Source organism: Dromaius novaehollandiae, chromosome 3, assembly GCF_036370855.1.
Source record: "Dromaius novaehollandiae isolate bDroNov1 chromosome 3, bDroNov1.hap1, whole genome shotgun sequence".
In the NCBI taxonomy this organism is placed as follows: Eukaryota; Metazoa; Chordata; class Aves; order Casuariiformes; family Dromaiidae; genus Dromaius; species Dromaius novaehollandiae.
The window spans coordinates 128,641,980-128,659,619 of NC_088100.1; the positions used below are offsets into that span (position 1 = coordinate 128,641,980).

At 37.5% G+C, this 17,640-nt stretch overlaps 1 protein-coding gene across 1 annotated transcript in view; it reads left to right on the plus strand.

The window, feature by feature from the left end:
• Positions 1–17,640, plus strand: part of HNRNPLL (heterogeneous nuclear ribonucleoprotein L like) — a 28,462-nt gene that overhangs the window by 6,556 nt on the left and 4,266 nt on the right. The window contains exons 2-9 of the mRNA XM_064510088.1: positions 2,338–2,456; positions 3,883–4,120; positions 8,459–8,544; positions 10,958–11,054; positions 11,143–11,215; positions 15,239–15,310; positions 17,058–17,275; positions 17,450–17,571. Coding sequence (XP_064366158.1) covers positions 2,338–2,456; positions 3,883–4,120; positions 8,459–8,544; positions 10,958–11,054; positions 11,143–11,215; positions 15,239–15,310; positions 17,058–17,275; positions 17,450–17,571 — 1,025 coding nt within the window. The remainder of the gene's footprint in view (positions 1–2,337; positions 2,457–3,882; positions 4,121–8,458; positions 8,545–10,957; positions 11,055–11,142; positions 11,216–15,238; positions 15,311–17,057; positions 17,276–17,449; positions 17,572–17,640) is intronic.

Here is a 17,640-nt window from a genome sequence, read left to right on the forward strand (position 1 = left end):
TGTGCATTTAACTCATGTATTACGGATTCAAAGATGGATGTATAAAGCATGTGTTTTGTTTTGCTTTTAAGAGAGTGAGTTTGTACTGCTACTGGAAAGCTTCATCTCTTAAGCAGGCAAACTAAAGGTTTGAAATGCATATTGCACTCTTCTGAAAATCTAAACATTTCTTATTCTCAGAAGACCTAAAAATAAATACAAAGGAAAATATATGACAAAGAAGCACAAACTGGAGATAGAACAAGAAGACTGAACTGGGAAAGGGAGGGAGAGAGAAATAATGTTCCTTTGTGATCCATTCTCTGAGAAGCTTGACTTCTCATATGTGGAGTAGATCAGAGGGTAATAATTAGGGAAGGCAGCTTTTTGTATTGAGTCTTTGTTTCGGTGGGGAAAAACATTGCTTATTTTTGCCATTTGATATAGAGATAAACGTGTTTAAGTGAGGTTTCTTGAATGCATTAAAGGAAAAAAGAAGAAAAAGGAAACGCATACTCCGAATATGAACCAGAACCTTAATATAGTAACAAGTATGCAGAGCAATGAATATTTGATTTAATAACTTCTGATTGTTCAGTAGACTGTAAATAAAGTGGAGGTGCCTGATATCTTAATATCTTGGAGTACAAGACTTTGCAGGAAAAAATGGTTACTGTTGTAGTGTTCTGAAGGTTTCCGTAGGCGCTGCTTTCAGCTTTGAGAAGTGTGTACACAAGTAAAGAACAGATAAGTTGAAAATAGAAATCTCTGTTTGTTCTTTCTGCAGTTGCCTAAGTGTCTGCAGCTCAAAGTATTAACCTTTTATGACTAATCTGTCTACAGCTACCGCTGTAGACCTCAGCTAGTTAATTCAGGGTATAGGGTATCTTATGCAAATATCATTGTTGGTCTTTTCCCACAGTTGTCACTACTTTTATTCAAAGAACGTGTGTTGCCACTTACAATGCTCTTGTGGTGCAAAGGAGTAAAATGTAAACTAAGCTTAAAAAATTAAACGGCAGGTTATTTTGAAGTCCACAGAAATCAGAAGTACTGACTTAAGGTTCAAATAGAATACACAAATCCCTGATTTAAAGAAAAAATACATAATTTGGGGGGAGAGCTGTATATGGAACATAGGAGTTAAACGCACATCCAGGTTGTCCATCTGTAGTTATCTGGAACTTGTGGTCAGTTTCTTTGAATTTGTAGCTTAAAAAGATGACAGGAAGGAGAGAGATGTCTGTAGCGGTAGTAATCATCATGGCTATTTAATTACTTGAGCTGAAAGCTCCTTGTGTTGAAGATGAGAATATCTGTCTCGTTACAGAAGAAGCTATGCTTTTTTTTTTTCCCCCTCACCAAAAAAAAGGGGCAAAAATCAACAAGACTTGATCCGTTAGATCAAACACATTGATGTAGTTGCTGAATTTGAATACATAAACTTTGCACTGCAGTCAGCTGCTTTAAACTTGGGCTCTGTTATTTGCAGCATATTTAGTGTGGCCTTTATTATGTTTAATCATTCCTTGTTTTTCTTTTATTGTTGCTTTACATTTTTATTGTGTTTTTCCCCTTGTCTTAAAACAATTAAGGTACATTTCAGCCCTACTTCAGGCTTTGCATGAAAAGATGAACTGATTGCAGCCTGAACTGTGCAGTTGTACAAAACCAAGTCTGTCTTAAGTTCCTACAGCGCCAGCTCTAAAAATGTCCATGGTGGGAATTGTGAGTACTAGTTTACCATGTAGATGGTAAGATGTTAGTTGATGTTAGTCAAGCTGTTGATGTTAGCCTACCATGGGGTGACAAAAAAAGAGAGAACGTGTCCGTATGTACAGAAATTGGGAGGGTTTTTAAAAACGTCTATTAAGAGTGTTGAGAATTAGAAAGGAGTATTGATTTTCTTACTTCAGGTTTAGGACTTGATTGATATTTTCTTGTAGTCTGTGGGGCTCAGCTCTGCCTTCATTAGGAAAATAATCAATATTGATTCACTTTACTGATAACGTGTGTTGTTCACACCCCCTCCCCTTTTTTTTAATCCTTTTCTGTTTTGAAGGGATAAGGTAGAAGACTGCCTGCAATTGAATCGAGTGTGAGAATAGGCTTTATTTTACATTGCAATAGTCTTGCCTGGGCAAACTTTGCAGATTTAATTATGAGTAGATTTCAGCAACTGAACTTGGCAATCTGTTTGGAAAGTAAAGCTAAATTATATAAAATATGTTTGGATTGTTTGTCTGGGTGGCCACTTCTGGACCCAATTTACTGTCTGTCAAATACTTAATTTTAGTTAATGATAGCTGTGCTCCTTACTCTATATTGATTTTTAAATTTCATTTTTGCTGCTGCTAGGATGCAGGGGGAAGTCATCACAAAGTCTCTGTTTCACCTGTTGTTCATGTCCGAGGACTTTGTGAATCAGTTGTGGAAGCAGATCTTGTGGAAGCTCTGGAAAAGTTCGGAACCATATGGTATGTGAACGAGTATAAGGTCATGTCTCTGGACTAGTTGGAAAGCATCATGCAAAAGTTTTTTGGACTTGAAATGGCTATCGCAATATATTTAAAATTCAGAATTTAGTTACTAATAAAGCATAAATATCTTCTAACTGTGTAAAGATACTCTTTTTCTATGTATGTCAAGTTTGAACAAGCAGAATTACACTTTCTCTGTGCCCTGGAATCTGCCATTAGACTTCAGTGGCACAGCTACTCTTGGAATTAAGTATAAACTGCAAAACAATACAAAGGTGGTTGTCTTGATATAAGTGAATACACAAAGGATAGGGATGTGCCAGAGCAGATGCTGCTTTCTCCTCCTGTTTTGTACAAGAGGAGTGCTTATGATATGGTAGGACCTGCAGAATGAGATGGTTATCCAAAGAAAGCCCCTTCGGTGGTCACATCAAAGTGCATAAACTTAAATATTTAATGTGATTATATAGAATAAAGATTCCTCATCTATAAGCAAAGTGGTAAATGTGGGTTAGTAGAACCAGTTTATCCTGAGCTTTGAGGGCTTCATTTTGGAAACACGCAGTTCTTCCCAATTAAATGCTTAATTGAACTTACAGGATTTTTGTAAATAGTACTAGAATGTAGGGTCTTCCACAGAAGTAGACAGTTATGCAGTATGTAGGAAACTGTAGCCATCCCTCTCGGGGGGATGAGGTGAAATTAATGTGGTAAAAAATATTTCGACAATCATATTTTTAACTGCCTTAATATTCAAATAACTGAATTATACTTGTACCAGTACCTTAAAAATAAGTTTTTTAAAAAAAAGAAGCACAGGCTTGTTCAGGAATACAAGTAGGTATATCTTAGCCTGAGAGATTCACTTTTCCAAAACTTAAGCCAGCTGAAAAAGCATCCTGAGTTTGTCTGTATCTTATTTCAGGTAACTAGAATACTTCTGTTTATTTACTCTAATGTAGTTTTGTGCCAGCAAAACAGTATTTAAAAATTTTTATCAACAAGAGTGTTTAGTACAATATATCAACTTTGATTTTTTTAAATAATTTGCATTCATTTTGATCCTTTACCTCATAAATGCCTTTGGCAAGTTTCATTTTCTATATTAAAATTGTAGCTCTAACAAGTTAGTAAGTGATTAGCTAGATGTATTGGTTGAGTGCTCTTACATATTAAACTTTTTCAGAAAAACAACTGCTCATTCCTTATTTTTCTTATCGATAAAATTCCTTAATCGTTTTGTGCAGATACTTCAGAACTATATGACTAGGTCTGGGAAATGGGAGTGGGGAGACCTAGCTTCCTTTCATGTTTTCATTTGGAATTGTTTAGAAAAACAGTATTCATGTATGACAGTTACAGGTTTTCAGAATTGTTTTGAGCAAGCATAAGGGAGAATTTACTGTAATGTTTCTCTTACCAGCTATGTCATGATGATGCCATTTAAGCGCCAGGCTCTGGTGGAGTTTGAAAATGTAGAAAGTGCCAAGAAATGTGTAACATTTGCAGCAGACGAACCTGTATACATTGCTGGACAGCAAGCCTTTTTCAACTATTCAACAAGCAAAAGGATTACTCGGCCAGGGAACACTGATGACCCATCTGGTGGAAACAAAGTTCTCCTGTTGTCAATTCAGAATCCTCTCTACCCAATCACAGTGGTATGTTTCTCTTAATATTAAAAAAGGATGAGGGGGGACAATCTCTTTTTATATTACTTCTATTGTGTACTGTTTGTTAAAATTGTATACTGCTTGTCTCAGTCAAAAATTCAGTTACCTACTGTTACCTCATGTAAGTATCATGCAAGTTCTGGGGAAGAAAAAGCTTTTTCAAGATGAGTCTATCCTGTTGCACAGATTTTGCAATACATTTGAAGACTTCAGTGGTCAGGATTTTGAAATATTCTAAGTTGCTACATACTGCTGCAGTATTTCCAAATGTGTTGCCATAATAGGAATGTCATTGAGCTTTCAGGCCCTGAGGAATAACTTCAGTTTGGAAAAATGACTTGGCATTTGCTATAATAAGAAGGGTTATTTTATTATTGTCCTTTGTTCTTAAATATCTCCTTTGTGGAATGCTGAAACCTTGATTTGTGTTGATGATTAAATCCAGTTTGATGGAACCTTCCTCTCTTACTTTGGGCTGATACTTCTTAGTTTTCAGTATTTTTAGTCATGCCATATATACAGTTGCATCCTAATTTATTGACATCTGTTTATGGCACAGATGCTTTTTTGTTGTTTTTTAATGATACGGATATTTTTGCTAGTATTTAAGAACGTGTATTTTCTCATGTGTTGGAATGTCTGCTTATATTTTTCATAGAGGTTTACAGTATACACCATTAAATTGCACAGGAGTATTTCAGAAAAAAGTAAATTCATTATCTTTAACATTGTTGTATTGTGATATAAGCATAACTTAGAGAAAGGTGTGAATATAAGGCAGTTTGGATGAATCCAAGTGTTTGGTTTGTGTGGAACCATGTAACTTAATGTAAGCGTTAAGTTCTGTTTTATGTGCCTGTTTTACGTTAGCAAATTGACTGAAGCTTAGTATTCCTGGTATTACTTAATTTGACAAGCAATGCATTCTGTATCATGCTTTTTGCATCACTGTTTTGTGAACATGGATAGGTTTTCTCCTGTTGATTTATTAGTGGGTGGTGAATTTTCTTTATCTGTTTTCTTTATAGAAAAGCATGGCAAGTATGTGAGTTGCTTTTTCACCAGTGTTTTAAAATACACATGCTTTGAACTGGGTAAACAAATCCCATTAACTAAGTTAAAATACTCTTTGCATGAGACTATAATTTGAATTTTGAAAAGTGAGTTTCGCTTAGCAGTATTCATGCATTTTTTTTTAAATTTGCTTTGTAAAATCAACTGAGCTGTGCCAGCATGCCTGCAGAAGACTCTAGTATCCAAAGCATTGTTCTGGGCTAGGAAAGGTTCACAGGAAAGCTGAGGGTGCCGCTTCTAGCGGAGAGTTAACTTTTTCTTTTAATCAAAAAACCCCTTCTTTTCTGTTCCTCCCTGATGCCCCCAACTGTTTGTCTAGAATATATCAATGAACGTTGCATGCAGACAGATTGCCAAAACTACTTGCAAGCACCAGAGCTCATCGAAGACACTATTCTCTCTTGACAGAGAGTCAAGGCTCTCACCCTGCCTGTAACAATTGGGGAAAGCAAATGCACCCATAGAAACTAGGAACATTTGTGTAAATGCAATGAGGAAAATAAGTCTTATACTTGGCCGATAGGTTATACTAAAAATTTCTACAGAATGCCTCAGGCAAAGTTTGCATTATTAAAAAATGAAACAAAACAACCCCCCCCACAACTCAAAAGCCCAACAGCACCTCTTCCTCTTCTAAACTTCTCTCTTCTTAAATTAATTCAAACCCTCTACAGTTAGAAAAACTATGAAAAACTGCAACCAATCTGAAGTGGCAAATCTGGATTACTGCACCAATTGTTGTACAGTTCTGAAGAACTTCTGTTTCAAAACAATAGGCGGCTTTTGCAGAGCAAGTGGTCTGCTCAAGGGCATCCTGTGAAAGAAGCTGAGTCTCTAGTTTTTCTGCAGGGTGGTCCCTTCGTTCTGTGACCTGCTTCTTTCCTTACACAATTGTGTGTCCTTTTTGGAGGAGTGTGGCAAGGAGCGGAAGAAGAGCAAGTTAATTGTATTTAATTCCTAATTGCTTTCCACTCTTCTGTTTGTGTGTGCATGCACATGCACGGGGGGGTGTTAAAAAACTTCTGCCCAAGAATTGTCATTATATATGCCTTTGAAGTTGTGTTTCCCAATTTCCCTACTTGTGGGCAGAGATTTGTAGGGGATTTGTCTCTAAGAACATGTCAGTTCCTGACATTTTTGGAGTGACCCCCGCTGCTACAGGCTTTACTGTCTCTTCAAGCAGATCTCTTCTGTTGCCTGTCAGTTCTCACCCTCTAAACCCTCCATACACACCCAAGGAACGTGTGGTATTCCTTGGTGGTTGGAGTGCTTTACCAACGTCACTACCAACTTCTGAAACTAAGTTGCTGTACCGCTTTTTTTTAGCTATTCTAGTAAGTAGATAAAGCTAGTGCTAAATCCTTATTTAAAATTTGATTGTCTGTGACTTATCTTGTGAACACTTGGTTGATCTGGGAATCTAAGGTAGCTGATTTAATAATTAAAAAAAAAAGAAAAAGTCAAGCCATCTGGGTGCCTGTTGGCTGCTGATGGCATTTTGAACAAAACTTAATTTTGAAAGATGCCTTTTTTCTTCTTGCTTTTCTTTCTTTCTTTTTTTATGTAACTGTGAGGAAATATTTTGAGATACGATTTGCAAAAGGATATTTATGTGGTTTAAAATTAATGTGCCTGGAGCTAGGAAGTCTTTGGTACGCTTCTCTCTCAAGCAGGAAGAAATAGAGGCCAGGTGTTTGTGCTATTGCCTATGAATAAAGCATATACCTATATATGATCCCATAGATATTGTTTTTGTGGGTGAGGGGTGCTTGAATCCTTGCTAAAATTGTCCATCCATCTTCTGAAAAACTTGAGATTAATTATCTCCCCAGCTTGTTTGATTTTGGCTACATAAAACAGTTACTGGAGTGCACTGGGTGCAAGACTGCTGGCACAGACAAAATTTTGTTAGTAATAATTCACTTATATAGAGAAGCTTATGGTGCTTTACCTGGTAAGCCAGGAGTTGCACCATTTCATCTGTGGCCAGCAGTAAGACATCTTTTTTAAAAAATTTTATTTTTTTTTCTTACTATCTTGGTGTCTCAGAAATATTTTTAGTGTGATCTTCTGATTGCTGTGGGTTTTTTTTTTTTTTTAAACAAATCCAGTTTCCCCTCCTTTTTTTTGCTTCCCAATCTGCTATTCTGCAGAAGATGATAATAATAAATACTGTACCTGCTCCCTTCCCCCTTCTTCCTTTTGTCCTCCAAATAAACCTGGGAATGTATGCTAGGAACATTTTGGTTTGCATGTAGAGGAAGGAAGGGAAAAACAGATTGTTGTAGGGTGTTTCACTGAAATGTCAGTGCCTTTGCCGGCTGGGGCTAGCTACAGAAGGGACTGTCTGATAAAGGTTATGTGCTTTCAGCTATTTGGATGTGATCTATCAGGTGTATTGTTTCCAGAAATCGCAGTTCCCGTTTGTTCGGGTTCTCGAGCCCTATTCTTGGGAATTTTGGCTGTGGGTGCATATTAGATACTCTATTAGATAATGTGTCACATGTGAGGCTAATTTCCAGTACCATAATGTCTAAATTCTATTATGTGTAACAGGTTGTCCTTTGAGATATTATCCATCGCATCAGGTCAGGTTTTACAATGTGAAGTGTCGTTAGGAGTAAAGAGGGCTCTTCTCCTTAGTGTTTGGTTTTCCCTGCAGCACGGAAAATGGTCCTGAATTTTATTGATTCCTTATAATGTAGAGAAGAGCTGGTGAACGCAAAGCTTTAACAATGGATTTTCATGAATGTAGTGTTTCCTGTCAGAAGTTTTCTCTGCCTTAAGTAGAGGAACCTTGCAACTACTTGCAGTGTCTTTGGTTCAAGTGAATACAATTGAAATTCTCCCTTTAATAAACTGTCTAAGCTCACGTCTTGGACTGCCCTGGGTTACTTTCCTGAAGATGAACAATTGAAAAAAGTGCATGCTTAAAAAGGAACACCAGCTTGAAGCGTGGATGCAATTCCTGATTTTTAACACTGTTAAAGTTGAAGGGATTTGTCTTGAACATTTGAGTGCCTCTTGTAGAAGGTTTCTTCCTGTTTTTTTCTCAGCCGTTTGACTGCCTGTGATGCAGTAAGTTAACCCATAAAAATGCTAATCATAAATGTTTAATTGTATAGAGAAAATGGTAAATGAAAAGTTAACAAGCTTTTTCTTTGCCATTAAATGCCAGTGAGAGAGAATGTTCTGTGAACTGAATGTGTTTGAAATTTCACATCTTACTGAAAGTTTTTTCATCTTTCTTAGGATGTCTTGTATACTGTGTGCAACCCTGTTGGAAAAGTTCAGCGCATTGTTATATTCAAGAGAAACGGAATACAAGCTATGGTTGAATATCCTTTTGGAATTTTTTTTTTTCCTGTAGGTTCTCAGTTGCAGATGGCATTTAACATGAGAATGTTGACATCATTATTTTTCTATAAAAATGATGTATATAAGTGCTATTTTACTTTAAATACATATTAGAAATTACAATGTCTTAGAAATTAAAAAAAAAAAGTCATCAGAAAAACACCATGTAATTTTGAAAGTGTTCTTGGTCACCATGTTTATAGGTGATCCTAAGGCTAATAGTTGCAGATATGAAATATTTCATGGATTTAACAACACATTGTACACAGAAGTTTCATGGTTTCTGCCTGTGTTGATTGGGTAAGGGCATGCAAAGGTGTAGTCTGTCTTTAAACTCTTCTAAAATAGTTCTAATATATAGTGCTTATCTTTCTATTCTGACTTGATGAAACATGTGACCAACTTAGGCCTCCTTGACCTGTTTATCATGTGTTGAGGAAATTCACTGTTCTGTTATCGTACTGTTTACTGTATTTGTAGCACTAAGTCATACGCGGGATGAATGTTCAGAGTTGTTAATGTGTTACTGTGGTTTGCAAGGTCCAAAGTCTGATATGATTAAGCCTCAGTTTATAAAACTCTAAAAGACCATCCTGATCACCCTCCTTTTTTGTAGCTCGTATTTAGAGAAATTAGATACCCTGGAGAAAACTGTATTGAACTCTCACACACTCTGTTCTGATTTCAGCTACTACCAATGTGGTAAGCTTTATTGGTGCGTTTTTGTAACATACTTAACAACTTAACCAGGGGCTTCATTGACCGTTTGCCAGGCACAAAGAATTGCCCCGACTTCCATAAAAGCAAACTAATTGCTCTTTATCTCTTTAGAAGACATAAGCTGCGCATCCCAATGGACAGCGGTTCGACTTGCTATGATAATGTTGCAAATTTCTGGCAAGTGCTCTTTTGTTTGGATGACTCTTTGTATAGCTGGGGGGTTGTTCTCTGGCTTGTTGTGAAAGTTTAGGGAAGTTGTGGGGGAGGATCCTGTGTATGTACGCTCTTAAAATCTGCCGTATTGCCTCTCCTTTGGATTGAAATCTGCAACATGCTTTTTATTAAAAACAAAAACAAAACCACAGCAGTTGAAAGAAACCTCTCAAATGTGAACAAAGTAACGCAGCGGTATAGGTGTGCAGTTTGGAAAAAATAAGTCTTAGGTGAGCTTCGAGACATGCCTTATCTGAAAAGGTTCCAAAAATTATTAAGTTTCATTGCTAATTGCCATGCTGATCGCTTTGGAAGATGTGCTCCCGCAGTTCTAGCCAGCTTCTAACCTTAGAGGTTTGGAGAACTTAACTCTTCTCACTTTTCTTTTTGACAAGCTCAAGGCAGCTGAACACTTCCACTGTGGATTTACATCTTGGTGGAGGAAACTGGACCGTACTGAATATAGTAAAGCACAAGGGACATAGTATTGATACAGAGTACTTTCAGAATTTCACTGAATTACATCAAAGGATGGCACGAGATGTCTGGCCTGCTGCAGGATTTGGGCTTTCTGGCACAGTATGCTGTTGAATACATATGAGACCATGGATTGCAGTGCTCCAAGGCTCTTTGTGCTCAAGCACGTTTTTCTGCTACTAACAGAATTGATCTGGGAGTATCTAGGGGATATGAAATAACCTATGTGTTGGGGCCTGGTCCATGCATCTGCCTTGAGCAGTGGATTTAAAGCAAACTGCTTGCTGTATTTTTGATGCAAGATTTTCTTTTTCCTTCCCCCCCCCCCCCCCCCAATTCAAAATACATCTTTTGGTTCTGTGATTTATTTGGCTAACAGGCTACAAAAGACATATTCTTTCTTAGTTCCTTTCATTATAAGGTTACTGAGTTCATCACTTTCCCTAGCCGCCATTCTCTAGCTGGAGTTAGCTGTAAGAATGCATGCATGGTCTTAAGTCATACTTTCTTGCCCCAAAGCTCCCATTCCTTCCCAAAAGACTCAACTTGAACTTTTCCCTTCTGGATATGGTTCAGGTATTCTCTAGGCTCGCTGGTAACTTTTTATGTCCACTGATTAAACTTCCCATATACAACAGAATATCCCCTTTCACTTTTGCACACACCTAGAGTGTTTGTCTTTCACAAACTGCATAAGCTCAGAACATAAAGCATGCATCTATATAATCCACCCCTAAGAACCTGTTAGCATATGAATGGTCTCATCTTGCGCCACTTACATCTCGGAAACAGATGCTGAACGTAAGTTAAACCTGAGAACTTTTGGGAACGTCTCTGTGGTAATTTAAAATTAGTCTGTTCAGAACTTTTTTAAGGTATGGTCTTGGCAAAATACCTGCAGGCTACAAAAATAAAACCTTTTTAGGGCAAAGGGGCATGAAGGGGAAATCTGGAGGAAAAAAAAATCCTTAACGTGATGTGTATGTTTGAATCGGTTTTTTGCGCCCAGAAGGCGAAGGCTGCACTGAATGGAGCAGATATCTATGCAGGATGCTGTACACTAAAAATTGAATATGCAAGGGTAATGCTTGGACCTTCTGTCTTAATTTTACTCACAATATACATATAGTCAAGACTTAACTTTTTTCACTTTTACTTTATTTGAACAGCCAACTCGACTTAATGTCATTAGAAACGACAACGATAGTTGGGACTACACTAAACCGTATCTGGGCCGACGAGGTAGGTTTTTATACGTTATCGCTGTAGATGTTTGACTATACTAATAACAGTCCTTCACACGTGGTCAGGCTGTATGGCAATAGTCATTTCAAAGCGAGCCAGTGCTGCTGAAGGCTGTGCCGCACAAGCCAACCTCTAACGCAGGAAATTATCCCCGAGCCCTAGTGCCCCCTACTGCCGTGTGCTTGAGCCACTTAGTTCAACAAGGAGCCCACACCTGCAAGCACGTTCGCAGTTCTCAAGGACTTGCATTTCTCCAAGCAGCTCTCTCTCTTTGGAGGAGAGGAAACCTGATGCAGACTATTCCTTACAAACTACAAACTTGCACACTGCTTCTCCTTGGAAAGGACTCTTTTTTTTTCCCCTATGTTGGACAAGGCATTAAGAAGGATAGAGGACTTCAGCAGGCTGACTCTACACTTCATCATGCACCACATCGGCATCAGCAAAAAAAACCAAACCAAAACAAAAAAACCCTCTGAAAAACCTCAGACTTGCAATTCACCTTGTCTGCATACTGCATGCACCACCACCACAAGTTTTTAAAGGAGGACACTTTCAGTACTTCAGATTTGTATGGGATGAATAACACGATAGACTGTACCCGTTCTGTTCAAGTTTGTATGTATGCTGGTCTTAACTTCCCTTAAAATTACAACTGAAAAATTGAGAATCTCCAAAATTAAGAACCTCTCTTGTTGATATCATCGACATTGTTGTAAACATTTTATTGCTTGCTGTATGTGAGAGTTGAATTCATTCTTGACAGTGTAAATATTGTCTAGTAATAGGGAAACTTGATCCTTATCTGTAGGTAGTTGGGACTGAGCAGCGCAATATCAGATAGGTCCCCTCAGTTATATTTCAGTATTCGAAACAGGGAGATTCATACCTGGTACAGGCATATTGTCTCTTAAGTACTCAGCTGTAAAAATTACCCAGAGCTTAACTCATGTTAGTGGAAATTATGTAAAGACAAACTGCTGTGTAGCCTGACACTTGTAAAGCATTTATCTTAAAAAAAATTTGTAACTATCGAGTGCAGTGTTCCATAACTTATGTACCATAATGTTTGCAATGTAAAGTTAGACGAGCGAAGACAACGTGTCTAAGACAGAGTATCTATCTATCAAAGGCTATATGAGAGCCAGGGCTTTGGCTATCACAAGTGACGTGCACTTTCAAAGTAATTCTATAGAGACGCTGGGCTTGTAAAACTGTTGTACAACTAAAAATGCAGGGTTCGAATTTTCAAAATGAAGTTCTTGTAAAAGGTTAACAAGGGAGCTACAGTATTGGTTGCAGCTTACAGAATGTGAATATTTGAATTGGGATTCAAAATTTTTTCTCAAATTCCAGAGTTAAAAAATGACTTTGAAGAAACTCAAAGGCAAGAAAAAGTCTGAAGGATTAATTCAACCCTTGTGTCTTTTGATTATTGCAATGTTTTGAGATTGAGTTGTAACATCGTGCATCTAATTACATTACATAATTGGTCTGCAGATAGATATGGCTGTATGAACTAGATGTTCCCTGAGCAAAACAAACAAACAAAAAACCCAGTGGAAAATGAAAAACTTAACATATCTACAGCTTGCTTTTTCTCAAGAACTCTGACTCTACTCTTTTCCTTTTTGGTTACTCTGAGTGCCTGTCGCTCTTTTCTGTACGTGACTTTACTAACTCTAAGAAGAAAGGGATTAGATTTATATCTTATACCATGATTTTTTTTCTTTAACTGTGGCCTGCATCCATTGGTCTAAATAAATGAGAATATGACTAGTTGAATGAACTCTGAAATATAGTTGAGAAAGCAGGTATTTAGCGCAGTTACATCCCTGAAGTAATCTGGGACTTTTCCATGAGTGTTTTAGTATGTGCGCTTCAACTTATTCTTGCAGCAGTGGTGTTTGGCTTCTGAACTTGGTCTGACTCAAACAGCAGGGTTCTGACTTTACCAAAAAAGATCTTAGCCCAAAGGAGTTTTATTCTGAGGACAGGCATGCTAGTACCTCCTTTCTATCAGTAAAAGCTCAAAGAAACGAAAGTTTATTTCTTGTAGGCTGAAATACATCTCCTGAAACTTAGAGTTAGGTTACTTCAGTTCTGTGTGAACAGATATCAAGCTCTGAGCAGAATCCAATACACTCAAATCAGTAAATGCAGTGGTAAAGCTTCCACTGAAGTAAGAATTTCACTTCCCCACCCCCTTAGCTTAAGGCACAGAGGAAATTCATTTTGCTAATGGTTTTTTTAAAAGCTATTTTTAGTTCTGTATGGTAGCAAAGCACTTGCTTCCCCTGAATATTTCTCCACTTAAGTAGACTTCCTAACAAATGTCTGCTACTATATTGCATTAGATGGAACCAAACAAAGCCTGTCCTTTTATATTTTATTTGCTCTTAGCGAAAAGGCTCAAACTATAGTTTGGGCATTTCTTTTGGTGGCAATACCAGCTTACTCAGCTTCTGTATTTCCCCTAAGTTTGTCCTACTGCTGTCTCTGAGGCTCAAGAATCTGATTTATTTTTAAAAAAAAAAGAACACTAAATTATAATAAAACTTATCTTTCAGGACTATTTTTAACATAGATCAGTTTTTAGGTCTATTCATTGCCTCTTTGCACAAATATTTGTACTGGCACAATCAAGAGACTAAGTTCAAGGAAGAAAAAAGTGTGGGGAAAGGAGAGGGCAGTGGACTACTCTGCCACCAGGAGGAAATATTTGTCAAACTATGCTCTCCCAGCACTTTTTATTGCAAGGTTACAGTCCTTTACTGTGCACAGTTTCAAAGGGTTTAGCTCCACAGACTAGAATTACAAAGTTGATTTTTCTGAAAGATTACTACTGCACACAGTGTAAATGCTCTAAATAACCAGTAAGACTGCCCATCCACTTTCCCGAGCTAAGAAATTCAGAGCTGTCCTCCTGAAGGGGGAATGGAAAACAGAACAGAAACCTGTCCTCAAACTCTGAGGAGAAAGGGCACACGGGTTTTCATCTCCCACTGTGTATTGTCTAACGTGAACAGCTCCTGTTTTTCAAGGGAAGCATCTCCAGCTGCATTGGGCTGGAGATGCCATTTTCAGCAGTCATATTTAAATTTTGGGGGAACTGTCGCAAATTGAATATCTTGCCCCACCTTTTCAATGTGGCTTTTCAAGAACAGATTTCTTTTTTAAAATGTGAGAAATGATTTGTTGCTTACCACAAAAAACCTGGAAGTTCAGATTTTCTTTGCCACGCAGCATGTATCTAATTAAAAAACACTGCTTTGACTATGATGCACTGCTTTCCTCCAGTAATGTAGACCCCTTGCTTAACTTTATATCATAGAGAACTGGGTTTTCTTAAAGGATTGACCATTGGTTAAGTGCATTATTCAGTGATGTTTTTCTTCACTTGACCTGTTATGCTGCTGATAATGCAATAATGTACAATCCTTTCAGCATGCCCTTAAAACAGTAGGTGTTCTGTAAATATATATGTACACATATGTAATGCTCTCTGTTTACTGATTATGAAACCATGTAATACAGGTTGTTGTTGGCTTATGCTGAAACTTCTTGAAAGAAGCCCACTTTGAAAATGTGTTGCTGTTGAAGCTAATATTATGATTCAGGTACTGTCTTTCAAAAGTACTGCATTTCAAATTTGTTTTAAGAGACGCATAGGTAAATCCTGCTGTATGGTGTTACCTATAATAATGTGCAATGTCTGTTTAGGAGAACTTTTGGGTATTTCCATAGACTTTAAATGTCTGCATCTCTTCATTGGCCACTATCCCCTCCCTCTCCCAATCAACTTAAATGGTATTTATTATACAGATGAATCTTTTAATTTTGGTGTCCCAGGGCTACAGCTTGTGGTTTTAAACATATAACGAATGAGAAATTGTTTATAAAGTTAACAAGGACTGAAATTACTTTTTTGCTTCTTAAATGGAAGCATTGTCTTAACTTGAGAAATCAAGTGCATACTTGTCCATATTAAATTGTTTTCTTTCCATTCCCACATGTTAGACAGAGGGAAGGGCCGCCAGAGGCAAGCTATTTTGGGAGAGCACCCATCGTCATTTAGACATGATGGATATGGTAAGTAACATAGGATAACAGGCGGCAATAACTTCTGTACATGTTGTGTGGAATTCTAAATATTTAGTCAATGCATAACCATAAATCTCTCTACAGCATGTATAGTTCAATATTACACTCTACATGTGGTGCTGTCAGTCCATATTCTAAAAATGCTCGTGATAGACTGAAATCCATACTGCACTTACTACAGTAACACTTTTTTCATGGAGAACATCCGGCTCTACAAATGTATTCCTCTGAAGAATGTTTTTTGTCAGCTGCCATCACCATAGGCAATGGATAGAAAATAACATCTGTACTGGGAAAGCAGCTTTCTTCTAGATAATGCAACACAGCTTGATAAATGACTTAGTGCAATCCAGAGCTCTTTGATGTTGCGGGCAAAGCTGCTAATTGTGTGCTTTGTGTTTCTTTGAATGTAGCTGATTCTGAAAGGTACAGCCATGTCTCTACATAAGAAGGATGTTTGAGCATTACTGCTATAAAGTTCAGGTAGCAAGTGATGCAGTTATTACCTGTGCTATCTGTACATAAAGATCTGCCATCACGCACATGAGACTTCCAAGAGAAAATGGTATCAAGGGTTAGATGTGACTCTATTTATTGTCTTAACTGTCAGAGGCAATGTGGTTTGTCTTGCCTGTTTCTTTGTGAATGTATTATTTTACCACATAGGTCGACTTTCTACCTAGTCTTTCAAAGGTTCTTCAGTTATCCAGAATTTTCAAGTTCCAGCTTGTATTCACTGTTTGGTTTTTTTTTTTTTTTTTTTTTGGGGGGGGGGTAGTTTTATTCTTCCGATGTACGCTTCTGATGTACCCTTTCACCTTAACTAATATGGTTGCCTCTTCCTTTACCATTGTCTCACTTCCATTACTGGTTTTTTTCTGGAAAAAACTGCAAGAGGTGCCTTTTACACTCAATTTCATGTTATTTATTGACTCAGAAGAACAGAGATCCTCTCCAAACCTCCTTTTTTTGTCTGTAATGCTGATATTTTCTGTAAACAACAATATTGCATACTAATAATCTCTCTTCCTTTTAAAAAAAAAAAAAAAAAAAAGCTTCATTCAGTGAAACCTATCACTTCACCTGTAGTGGGAATCAGGACAGCTTCTGTTTGTAATAGTGCTGAGTTTTAAGTACTTGTGGTTTTTTTTCCAAATGAGCTGTTGCAGAAAGGTAGTCTGTCTTAATGTCTCGTCTACAGAACCTAGCTGTATCATCTTGTCTCCTGATGCCTGTCAAAAAAAATTACTGCTTCTGTTTTGCTGTTTTGTTTTCCCCTTCCTCTTTTATAATACTTACTCTGGTGCCACATAGCTCTATCAGTAGACATGACTATAGAGATTACTGTTTATTTAAAATTTTTTTTTTGATGGCTTTATGTTTAAATTTTTGGTAGGGTGCTGGGGGAGAGACTGGGTTAAGCAAACTTTTTGGAGGGGTAAAACCTGCAACTCAGTCGTCAAAATGATTAATGAAATACCTTTTTTGCTCATATATAAAACAATGCTGTGAAACATCTTCCTTCTTATATGGTAATATAAGAACAGACTCAAAACATTAAAGGGAACAGAAGAGGAGGTCTTTTTTAAAATTAGAAAAAGATTTAGCAGAACTGCTATAGTTTGTTGTTGTTGTCTGCTTTAATTATGCATTATATATGTGAGCTTCAATGCATGATTAAGTAGTGAAACTTGTGTTTGAAGTAGCATGAAAACATGATCTTTCATCCCCTTAGGGTCACATGGTCCTTTATTGCCCTTACCGAGCCGGTACCGAATGGGATCTCGGGACACTCCAGAACTCGTTGCTTACCCGTTGCCCCAGGCATCCTCCTCTTACATGCATGGTGGAAATCCTTCTGGTTCAGTCGTCATGGTTAGCGGGTTGCATCAGCTAAAGATGAACTGTTCCAGGGTCTTCAACCTGTTCTGCTTGTATGGAAACATTGAGAAGGTAAGTCATCACTTATAAGAAACTTAGAGGCTGCTATACTCAAGCCAGATTTGTCAATCTAGTTGTTTTGGAAAAGACGTGGCTGAGATGATCTAAAAAAAAATTGTCTGACAACATGTAAAATCCTTAGTTGTGCTGTTCATTGCGTTGTCATTTTTTCTGTATCTACCTCAGGTGAAATTTATGAAGACTATTCCAGGCACGGCACTGGTCGAAATGGGTGATGAGTATGCTGTAGAAAGAGCCGTCACACATCTCAACAATGTCAAATTATTTGGGAAGAGGCTTAATGTCTGGTAAATACACAGTTTATTATGTTAGTAGTCTGCTACTGAGGGGTTGTTCTGAGGCTGCAGAGGGAGGGT